General features: G+C 47.2%; 2 protein-coding genes across 2 annotated transcripts in view; one reads left to right on the top strand and one right to left on the bottom strand.

Annotated features, from left to right (window-relative positions):
* Positions 1-12,213, top strand: part of LOC140721129 (NACHT, LRR and PYD domains-containing protein 3-like) — a 752,838-nt gene that overhangs the window by 10,063 nt on the left and 730,562 nt on the right. The gene's annotated exons all lie outside the window — the stretch shown is intronic.
* LOC140721091 (uncharacterized) lies at positions 5,937-10,581 on the bottom strand. The gene is made up of 2 exons (XM_073035956.1): positions 10,553-10,581; positions 5,937-6,444 (listed from the first exon to the last, which is right to left on the bottom strand). Exons 1-2 carry the CDS (start codon positions 10,579-10,581, stop codon positions 5,937-5,939), a joined length of 537 nt encoding a protein of 178 aa, XP_072892057.1.

Here is a 12,213-nt window from a genome sequence, read left to right as displayed (position 1 = left end):
GTGGGACTTAAGTCACACCCACCCCTCCAGAAAAATCGGTTTCTGCGTCATCCGGTCTGTTGGATTAACTTCTCCCATCGGTTTACTGCTGTGGGACCGCTCTTCCCCATCCCCCTTCATCCTGCGGGATCTCTTTTCCCCATCCCCTTGCTCCTCTGTGGTCTCTCTTCCACTTCCCCCTTCCTGCTTTGGGATCTCTCTTCCCCATCCCGTTTCTCCTGTGGGATCTCTCTTCCCCATCTCCTATCCTCATGTGGAATATCTTGTCCGCATTTCCGTCCCACGTTCTTGTTCTGTCTTCCCCTATCTTTTCCTCAGATGTAGTCTTTTCTCATCGACAGTTCCACATTCATAAATCTTCCTCACTGTGGGCCTGCCCTTTTGACCATTTCACATCAGGAACACTTTTGTAACCATCGGGAAATGAGACAGAACATGAGGAGTTTACAAAATCACATTTGCCGACTAAATTGCTGCATTCGGTGAATAACCTGGATATGGACAGTGAGGGACATTGAGAGTGATGGGAACTCCGAATAGTGATTTACTGAAGTGCTTAACGTTCTTGAACTATCCGAATGAGAGAAATTCCCTCCGATGTACGGTTTGAATCACTTTGTTCTTCAATTTGTCTGTTTGTGTTTAGATTCGGAAAGAATGGACTGGGAGATTCAGGAGTGAAACTGGTGTCTGCGGCTCTGATAAACCCGGAGTGTAAAATACAGCAACTGTGCTAAGTACCAGACTGTGAGAGATTGTGTTTATGGTGACCGTCAGTTCCATAGTAACAAGATGAAAACACGGCGACCGCCTCTGAGAAGATCTTAGAAATTCTGTTCATTAATCAGTTGAATAATTGAAGTGAGCGGGTATTTCGCTGCGCTAATGAACTGCTCTCTGAACTTGGACTGAGTTACCCCATAAATAAACGTGTTTGTGCAGCAACTTAATATCATCAGCATGATTCCAGCGTGTTGAAGTATGTATTCCGAATCGTTGTAATTATATGGATCCAACCCGGCAATGATGTAATAAAGGAATTCGGCAACATACACCGACCACAGGATGATGAAGCTCCCGGAGATGGTGAGAAGTAAGATCACAGACCTCCTCCTGCTCTGCATCTCCGGGTCACTGCGGTTCTCCGCCTGGTTCAGACCCCTCAGACCCTTACGAACGCGACTGTTCACTAAAATATATCTGACTGTCAGAGCGTTGAACAGTAGTATTAACAGGAAAGGGAGTAATGGCGTTAGAACTGTGGCAAACCAGTCATATCCCACCCACCCGGGATCCGTATAGTAGCCCGGCTTTATAATACAGTCCCAGGGTATATTGTCAATCACTTTCACTGAGTGATATATGAAGAAGTCGGGCACATTTTTAACACAGATCAGGACGCCGGTTGTTGTCAGAACCACAGCCGCAGTTTTCCCGGTGCAATACTTCGCTTTCCGCTTCTGACAACAGATGGCGACAAACCGATCAAATGAAAACATGACGGTGAACCAGACAGAGCAGTCAGTGGCTGCCTGTCCCAGGGCACCGATCACACTGCACACGGGGGTGATGTCCAGGAAAGTCCCGGGGAAGTAGTAATAACTGAGCCGCCACAGTATGACATCAAAGATGATGGTTAGGAGATCCGCCGTTGCCATGGCCACCAGATAGCGAGTGGTGCAGGTGGAGAGGCCGCACTTTCCCCGGGACAGGATCACAATCGCCACTAAATTCACTTGGGGAACAGCAAACAGAATGAGTGAATTACTGGCTCACCGATCAGTGGGTCTCAGGGCAGAGACAAGCTGGAAATTGAGAACAATCAAACTGTGCAGACAACTCATTTCTGTGGGTTTAAAAGGAGTAATGCGGGAATCTCAGATCCCTCTCACGAATGTATGCGGGGTGAACGGAGAAGGTACTCGATACTGGAAAAGGAACAGGGTTTGGGAAGGAGGCGTTATCAACGGATCGCCGAGAACGCTTGAGAGAAATCAATATAAATCTCCCCCCGTCAGGTTTTGGACTAATGTGAAAACCTGGGTACCTCGGCAACTTTCTCAGCGATGCTGATTACCGCGTTCCTGTCACCTATGTCCTGGCACTCTCACTGTGCAGCGAAGTCCCGCTCCCTCCACCTCTGTCCATCCACAAAGTTCAAAGCAAATTCATTTCCACCGTTCCAATGCCTGCGTCTCCTTCTTGACTCCCGTTTATCACCCGCACACAGCACCCCCACCCCCCCACCCCCACCTCCGCTTGGATGGCTTCTTTTAAAATCCGCAACTACCCTTGGCCGGGGCTCCTTCACACGCTCTCAACGAATCCGATCAGAAAGTTTCAATTTTCGTTTTTGAGGTTTATGCTTGACCCGCTGAACTTTAAAGTATTTTCACTTCATAAGCTAGTGCTTATGTAATCAACGACAGTGTAGGTACTCCAAAAGATCTGTCTCCTTTGGGGCCGCTCCGAATTACTTCAGCATTACTCTAAATGTTCCGAAGCATATTGTACAAGAACGGAGTATCGCGTGCACCTTACCCCATCTGACCCCTAACGGACACCGCTGGGCTTGCTCTTAACTCCTGTTTTACTTCACGGATAACAGGGCGTGGTAATAAACCCTGGCACAAAACACGCACACAGGTCCTTACTTGACTTATATTCGGAGTCTGACTTACAAATGAAATCGACCACGCTCCCCTGAATTTCAAAGTCCGTTCGCTTCCCGCGCTCCCTTCAAATTTGCAAGTATTTCTTTAATAGGAGCGCAATACCTTGAATTTTGAATTTAAAGCACGTTGCTCTAATGAAACGGTATAAAAGCAAATAGCCGTAAAGGTGGCCAGCGCGCTGGATTATCTGGGTTTACTTGACAGCGGCTTTGCATTGATAAATCACAACTGCCTGCTATGAATCTACAAAATGAATCCATCTACCCGATCTTCCTCTCTACGGCCGCTTCAGCTGCCGGTTTACTTCCAGCAGAAGCCATGAATTAAAAAGGAAGGGAACTTCTGAACGAACGCAGAGATTGGTCGCAATGTGAACACCGCACTCTCTGACACTCCGACATCGCAGCGCTGTCGGTCACTGAACGAGTCCACGGACCGCGCACACAATACTTAAAATGTTAATTTGCTTGTGTTCTTACCAGGAACACCGATCACGGCAATGACCAAGTACCATATCTTCCTCACACGGTAAAAGGTTTCACGCATGCTGTCTGAGATTCACCCTGTCTTCTAGCTGTCCGCGATCTGGCTGGAGAAACTTTGAGCTGACGAATCTCCACGCTCATTCATTTATACTCGCTCCATCACACGAACTATTTAATATCACACAAGGCTGACGTGTTTTCCAACAGCTGGGGTTAAAATAAACATGAAGAAGAGGGCCTTTAAAGATGGTGATCGGTTGGAGCTTAAAAGAGTTCAGAAGGAACTCAGAGTACAGGTAAGGGGGGCAAAGGAGCAGTATAGGAGGAAGCTAGAACAAAAGCTGCAGAAAAAAAGCATGAAGGAGGTGTGGGATGGGATGAAGATCATCACCAGATGCGGTGCAAAGCGGGGGGCAAACATAAGTGGAGATGTGGAGAAAGCGAACCAGCTGAATAACTTCTTCAATAGGTTCGACAGCACAATCTCATCCTCACCGCAGAACTCCACACCAGGCTTACTTCCCTCACAGGAAAATAGCCACTCACAGGAGACCTTGCCCACGCCCAGGATTACGGTTGCACAGGTGGAAGGTCAACTGAGGAAGATCTGTACCAGCAAGGCGGCTGGACCGGATGGAGTTTCCCCACGATTACTGAGGGTCTGTGCGACTGAGCTGGGAGAACCACTACAACGCATCTTCAACATGAGCCTAGATCAGAGAAGAGTACCCAGACAGTGGAAAACATCCTGTATTGTCCCGGTCCGAAGAAACCACAACCAAAGGAGTTGAATGACTTCAGACCTGTTGCCTTGACGTCGCACGTGATGAAGACCATGGAGCGGCTGATAATACAGAATCTGAGGCCACAAACCAGGCACGCCCGGGATCCGCTTCAGTTTGCGTATAAGGAGAAGGTGGGAGTGGAGGATGCTATCACGTATTTGCTGCACAAATCACTCTCTCACCTAGATGGGGTCAGTTGTGCTGTGAGGATCACATTCCTTGACTTCTCTAGTGCCTTTAACACCATCCAGCCCAAGATCGTAAGGCACAAACTAACGGATATGGGAGTAGACTCTCACATGGTGGATTGGATAGTGGACTACTTGACAGATAGACCTCAGTATGTGCGGTTGGGAGACTGTAGGTCTGACACGGTGGTCAGCAGCACAGGAGCGCCGCAGGGAACCGTACTCTCTCCGGTCCTGTTCACCCTGTACACATCAGACTTCCAATATAACTCGGAGTCCTGCCATGTGCAGAAGTTCGCTGATGACACGGCCATAGTGGGGTGTGTAAGGAATGGACAGGAGGAGGAGTATAGGAAACTGATACAGGACTTTGTGATATGGTGCAACTCAAACTACCTGCGTCTCAATATCACCAAGACCAAGGAGATGGTGGTGGACTTTAGGAGATCTAGGCCTCATATGGAGCCAGTGATCATTAATGGAGAATGTGTGGAGCAGGTTAAGACCTACAAGTATCTGGGAGTACAGTTAGACGAGAAGCTAGACTGGACTGCCAACACAGATGCCTTGTGCAGGAAGGCACAGAGTCGACTGTACTTCCTTAGAAGGTTGGCATCATTCAATGTCTGCAGTGAGATGCTGAAGATGTTCTATAGGTCAGTTGTGGAGAGCGCCCTCTTCTTTGTGGTGGCGTGTTGGGGAGGAAGCATTAAGAAGAGGGACGCCTCACGTCTTAATAAGCTGGTAAGGAAGGCGGGCTCTGTCGTGGGAAAAGTACTGGAGAGTTTAACATCGGTGGCTGAGCGAAGGGCGCTGAGTAGGCTACGGTCAATTATGGAAATCCCTGAACATCCTCTACATAGCACCATCCAGAGACAGAGAAGCAGTTTCAGCGACAGGTTACTATCGATGCAATGCTTCTCAGACAGGATGAAGAGGTCAATACTCCCCAATGCCATTAGGCTTTACAATTCAACTGCCAGGACTTAAGAACTTTTTAAAGCTATTATTAATGCTTTTCGAGTTAGTTCTTACTGAGTTAAGTATTGTATGTAATTAGTTTTTGCTACACCAAGTGTATGGGACATTGGAAAAAAGGTTGAATTTCCCCATGGGGATGAATAAAGTATCTATCTATCTATCTATCTATCTATCTATCTATCTATCTATCTATCTATCTATCTATCTATCTATCTATCTATCTATCTATCTATCTATCTATCTATCTATCTATCTATCTATCTATCTTTCTATCTATCTATCTATCTATCTATCGTGAAGGGCCACCAGAAATGTCTCTTCAGAAGGGATAGAGTTCGATCGATCCCGGGATGGCAGGCGAAACGAGAAGTGCCCCCACTGGAGAACCTGAGACCGAACAGCGTCGGGCAGGAAGAGACGACCGGCGGGTCCATTCCCTGGGTCAGGATGAGTCCGTTGCGACTCGCTGACTATGGATTCCATCTCCCAGGTGAGGGCAGCCACCACACCGGATGGTGGAAGGATGGTCTCGGGGTTCGGAAGGCCCTACTCGGAGAAGATTGACGAGAGAGAGCTTCGGGCTTCCCGTTCTTGGACCTGGACGATAGGCGAGTGTGAATCTGAAACGGCCAAAAAGTAATGCTCAAATGGCTTGGCGGGAGGTCAGGCGTTTAGCGGTTTGGATGTATGCGAGGTTCCGGTGTTCCGTCCAGACGATGAATGGATGTTCCGTTCCCTCCAGTCAGCGTCTCCACTCCTCCAAAGCGAGTTTGACGGCCAGTGACTCCCGGTTCCCTACGTCGTAGTTCCGTTCTGCGGGGTTTAGGCGGCGAGAGAAGGAGGCGCAGGGATGGAGCTCTTGGTCTGGGCTGGAGCGATGAAAGAGGACCACTCCCACCCCAGAGTCGGAGGCGTCGACTTCCACAATGAATTGACCAGACGGGTCAGGTTGGACCAGGATGGGAGCGGAGGTGAAAGCATCTTTAGCTCCGAGAAGGCCGAGACGGCTTCGGGGGTCCAGTTTAAAGGTGTCGCAGGAGAGGTGAATCGAGTAAGGAGCGCTGCCACCCGGCTGTAATCCCTGATGAAGCGACGGTAGAAGTTTGCGAACCCCAGAAATCGCTGGAGTTGCTTAAGCGTCGTGGGGTTTGGCCACTCGGCCACCGCCCGGGTCTTTTCGGGATCCGCCCTCACTTGGCCGCCCTCAATGATGTACTCCAGCAAACTGACGGAACGGGCATGAAACTCGCACTTCTCTGCCTTAACGAATAGCTTGTTCTCCAAAAGCCTCTGAAGAACCTGACGGACATGGTGCGTGTGTTCCTGAAGACTGCGGGAGAAGATTGAGATGTCGTCCAAATAAAAGAAAACGAAACGGTTAATAAATTTCGTAAGGACATAGTTTATCAGGGCTTGGAAGACAGCGGGGGCATTGATGAGGCCGAATGGCATGATCAGGTATTCGAAATGACCAAGAGGGGTGTTACAAGCTGTTTTCCCACTCATCTCCCTCCCTTATCCTGACCAGGTGATAGGCACTCCGCAGGTCCAACTTAGAGAAAATTGTGGCTCCGTGAAGGGGCTCGAAGGCAGAGGTGATAAGGGGCAGTGGAGACTTATTCTTTATGGTGATGTTGTTCAGGCCACGGTAGACAATGCAGGGGCTCAGGGAGCTGTCCTTCTTCCGCACGAAGAAGAATCCTGCCTCTACAGGGGAAGATGAGGGTCGGATAATGCCCGCCGCGAAAGAGTCATTTAGGTAAGCCTCCATTGCTTCCCTTTCTGGTCGGGCAGGTTATACAGCCGACAGATGGGTAGAGGGGCGCCGGGGAGAAGGACCCACTTGTAAATTGTCCAGAATGTCCCGTTACTAACATGACTCAGTGTGTTTCATCATATTACTTTGCGGCGTTCGTAACAGGAGCCACCGGATGTGATCACAGAAACGGAGAGAAAGGGTGAAGACCGCGAAGACCAGTTTAGGAAAGCGAGATCGAGGATATGGTGTGGGAAGGAGAGTGGTTAAGCAGGCGGGGTGAGAGAGGTCAGCGAGATTACACGAGTTGCTTGTTTCTGAAGGACTTTAGAATGGAAGCGCTGTAATCCCAGAATTCCCTGCAGGACGAAAAGTCCTCTAATCGCTCAGTGCATTTATGGACAGTATTCTCTGACTCACACTTTCCGACCTAATCCCAGTCTCTCTCTCAACCCATAGTGTCTATTTCCCTCCCAAGTATTTTAATTTCGCGTCTCTCTGTATCCAGCAGTCTCCCCAACCCACCTTCCCCCCGGCCAATTTCTCTCCCTACCCGCTTTCACTCATATCTTACACCCCCCACCGCTGTCTTGGGCTCTCCCTTTCCGAGTTCTCTTCCAATCTTCCTCCTCACATTGATTTTTCCACATCACAAATTTCTGTTCTCACTCCAGATCTCTCGAGTTCCCCGGTCTCCCTCCCCCTGGTCTTTCTCTAAGCCCTCGGTCTCTCCCTCTACCCCGCCCCACCCGGTCTCGCTCAGTTTCTCTCCCCCACTGCCGTTTCTCCTCTCCTAAAATCTCGGCTGCGTCTCTCTCCCTCCCGTCCTTCTCAGATTCTCGCCACCGTCTCTTTACATTCCCCAGTCTCTTTCTCCTCAGTGAGGAAGACTAACGGAGCATTAAGCGGGATCTGGACCAATTTGAACAACGGGCTGAAAAATGGCGGGACGCATGTAACACATACACAAGTGTCAGATGTTGCACTTTGGGAAGACCAGCCAGGGTTGATCTGACACACTGAGAAACAGGGCACTGAGGAGTACGACAGAACAAATGAATCTGGGAATGCAGGTCCATATTCAATGGAAGTTGTGGCGCAGTTAGAAAGCTTTTCGTACATTGGCCCTCATAGACGAAAGTACTGAGTACAGGATTTGGGCTGTTATGTCGATGCTGCTTAAAAAATTATTGAGGCCTAATTTGGAATAATGTTGTGTTTTTGCTCAACTACCAACAGGGCAGAAATAAATACGTTTGAACGAATACAGAACAAAGTTACAAGGCTATTGCCGGGACAGGATGTTTTGAATTAAAAGGAACGATTAGGTATGTTAGCACTTTATTCCCGAGCGGGTGGAAGACTGAGGGGAGATTAAGATAGAGGTATACAACATTAAGACGCGTATAGAGAGTATAAATGCAAGCGGGCTTTCTCCACTGATGTTGGGCGAGAATACAACTAGAGATCATGGGTGAAGGGTGAAATGTGAAATGTTTAAGGAAAATAGGAGGGGAAGCTTCTTCACCCAGATGGACTCCAAAGTGTAGACAGTGCTGCCTACGTAAATGGTTATTGAGATTCCGATGTGAACGTTTAAGAGATGACTGGATAGGTACTGGTATATGAATGGCCACGGTCCGGGTGAGGTCGATGGCAGTAGGCAGTTTAAATAATTCCTCACTGACCGGACGGGCTGAAGACCCTGTTTCTGTGCAGTGGTTTCCTCTGGGTATCTCACTGGATATCTGGGTTAGAGCTTCAGTGTCTCACAGCACCGACCAATCTAGAAAGTCGTTGATACTGTTCGATTCCTCTGTCCTTGCACACACTGAAGCATGGAGACTGAGTTAATGGATGGTTACAGCATGAGAAGATGGAAGCGCAGATGTGAGATGATGATGGATGGAAGCTTTGGAAGTTGCTTATTCTGTATTCTCCAATAGCCTGCGATGGTTTTGAAGGAAGGCAAGTGTCAGCCCGAATATTTGCTTTGCCTTCGCTGCGTTTTTAGTTTGTGTAGTTTTGTGTGTTTCATTTATTATTGATTTCAGAGGGAGACACGGATTCCACACCGGCCATGTGGATTCAGGGTTAAATAGATCGAAATATGAGCGTATCTACACTCGATATGATAAAACCACGATTCAGAGGTAAATTTGCATTAGGATAAATTGATGCGTACTTGAACTGGGAATTTGGAATTGGAATTTTGGAAGGCTAGTTATTAAAACCTGCTGAACACTTTGAAATGCTGTTTTTAAGTTGTAGGGCTCCACTGTAAATGATTGCTTTGAAGTCATTGTAGCATCTGCCCTGTAATATGTAAATGACGGGTCAGATTAGATAACGTGGCGGTTCAGTCAATAGCTGAGCGATCTGTTTACGTCTTCGGCCTTATTTCCATAAATTAGCATCGTTACTGTAATATGTAAATGACGGGATAGTTAAGATAACGTGCCGGTGCCGTCAATAGTTCAGCGATTTGCTTACATCGTCACCCCTAATTCCATTAACTTTCCAGCTGTTGCTGGGTGGTCAAGTTAAATCGGTTATTTCACTCAGCCCTGTTTCGCGGAACACTGTAACTGCAGAGTCCAAAATAGAGTTGTAACTTGTACCACAATTTCGACCCTCCGTGCGGAACACGGTTGTCCGCTGTCTTCCAGCAGGAAGTCACCCTATCTACTACATGATCTACATTCTGTTAGGAAGCCAAATCTGAAGCAACGCAACCAGGTTTCCTTCGATCCCATGCCTCTGACTTTCTGAATGAGTCCACTATGGGGAACTGATCCAACATCTGACCAGAATTAATGCCCCCACATCGACTGTCCTGCGTCATCTGTTGGTATTATTTTCATTTTTTTTCCAAATAATTCAATCTGGCTCATAGAGGACAACATGCCATGTTGTCTCTCCGTAGCCAGACAACATTTCTCTAAATATTCATAATTTCCTTCTTCAATAATCCTCTCCAGTAGTTTACCCACTACTGATGTAAGGCTCCCTGGTCTGTAATTCCAAGAAGTATCCCTATTATCTTTCGTTAACAAATGAATAATATTCCCCCTCCCCAAGTCATCCAGTTCTACTTTCGTGGCCAGCGAAGACACAAAGATTCTGTCCAAAAGCTCACTAATATCTTCTCTCGCTTTCCCAAATTACCTGGACTATATCCCTTCTGGCACCGGGGAATCATCTATCATAATGTTTTCGAAGTTTCCCCCGAATCCTCTTTCTGAGCGTCTGCCGTTTTACGCTGTGTTCACATTCATCAATGTATTCAGTGAGGAGCTGCACTGCCTTTTGGGACTCCAGACACAAGTTGTCCTCTGATCTGCCCAGACTCTCTCCAGTCTCCGCCTGTTCTTCACAGTGCAATTCGCAAAAAACTTCTCAAGTCCCCTTCTACCTCTTCTAACTCGATTGTTTATTTTTTCCTTTCTACATTTTGACCCGTTATAGCCTTACCTGATTCTTTCTTCCTAATTTTTTACTATCGTTCTTTCTTCCTCTTGAAGAGTTGTTCCAACTTTCTTGTCACCCAGAGTTACTTTACGCTATCATCCTTTCCCTGCTTCAGGGAGACAAGCCTATACTGAACCCTATGTCAGTACTCCCAATAAAATCCCCTCATATTTGTTGCGCATTTCCCTGAGTGCATCATTTCCCAATTTACCTTCCCAAGTTGCTGTCAGGTCGCACCATAATTCGCTGATCCCCAATTAAATAGATCCCATGCTCCCTGATCAAGGTAAATGGAGGGGAGTTGTGCCCTGTTGTTCTGTAGTGCTGAGCCGCGGAAAGATCTGTCACCTGATCCGTTTCCTTTTCTAATATTAGATCCGGTACGAATTGTTCGCTAGACCACCTGTCTTCTTATAGTGACATTAATCCTTCCTGGTCACAACTGAGAAATTATGCTATAACGAAACATTTTTCCTTAGGGAGTTTCCAAAGAATATTATGGAAGTTTAAGTTACCCGTGCCAATAACATGACAAATGTCCATGTCCCGCTTCCTGATCGGTTCCTCACTGTTCCCGTTGCAGTTTTTTTTCTTTTGTTAGAGGGGCTGCTGTATAGAATAGTCCAAGTGAGCTGATCACATACCTCTGTTTGTCTCACTGCTGCCGTCCGTATCTGCAGCTGCGATAATATCCCTGGTTTCCCATCGCACTCACTTTCCACTTTGTTACCCGAACCTGCCCATTTTGAAACATCTAAACCCCGGAAATTCCTGAAGCCATCCCTGCCCTTGTGACAGTCGAGTGTCTGTGATAGTTTGGAAAATACTTCAACAAGTATAACAATCACGCCAGTAGCATTGAACGTTTGTATTGCTACCTACCTGAACTGTATGAAGTCAGCAATACTCCGCCAATTCTGCATTTTCCGGAACCCCAGGCATAAGATTGTTTGAATTAATGACATATTTGCCAAGCCTGTTCACTATAAAACGGCTTTATTTGAAAACTCCGCTGAATCGTCAGTAGACACGGGCATTATCTACACAGATGGCCATTTAAAGTAAACACATACTTCATTCCATTCCTCAGCTCCTCTCTGAATTTCCTCTGTGTTAGTGTATAGATACAAGTATTGGTGCACATGCTGAGCATTTGAAACATGAACCCAAATTGCTGTAGGATGTATACCGGGGAACTCAAATATCTGTCCTGGTAATAATAGTTTTGCGCTTGCCATTTCAGAGAATAGGCTACAGAGGGCATCGAAAATAATATGAAATTAACTGATATAGAAAACAACAAAATCATCGATTTTCTGCGTTTTTCCACCTCGGCATCTTTCTGATTGTCGCTGCTGTGCCGAAGCCTTCTGCGGACTCTATTTGCCACAACGATATGCCTTACGGTTAACCCGTTAAACACCAGGATTAAGCCTATTGGTATCAATGGCGTTAAAATACGGTCCAGTAATGCGTATCCTCTCCACACGGGTGAAGTAGCGTACTTATATGTAAGGGCGCAACGCCAGGGCATGTTATCAATGATGACGTAAGGTTCAATGGCAAAGTAAAAGGGGGCACATTTCCCGCAGCTCACTATAACAACGGTCACGATCACCAGCGTTGCTGTTCTGTCGTGCAGTATCTCTCCCGCAGCTTTCGGCAACATATTGCGATGAAGCGATCGAAGGTAAAACTGACCGTGAACCAGACAGAACAGTCCCTCGTTACAACCCGAAATACAAGTGTCAGTGCGCATACAGGAGTGATGAGCAGGGTTCTGGAATACATGTGGATATTGTTGGTTTGTTCCACTAAAGCAACAACGATAACCACCATTAGATCCGCTGCTGCCATTCCAACCAGGTAACG

The sequence above is a fragment of the Hemitrygon akajei genome, unplaced genomic scaffold, assembly GCF_048418815.1.
Source record: "Hemitrygon akajei unplaced genomic scaffold, sHemAka1.3 Scf000050, whole genome shotgun sequence".
NCBI lineage: Eukaryota > Metazoa > Chordata > Chondrichthyes > Myliobatiformes > Dasyatidae > Hemitrygon > Hemitrygon akajei.
This window is presented reverse-complemented; position numbering and strand designations above follow the sequence as displayed.

Coding starts and splice junctions, on each gene's coding strand:
- LOC140721091 (XM_073035956.1), bottom strand. CDS start 10,581: ATGGTGCGACCTGACAGCAACTTGGGAAG. Junction 6,445..10,552: donor CCTGACAGCAACTTGGGAAG/GTAAATTGGGAA, acceptor CTTCTCCCGCAG/TCTTCAGGAACACACGCACC.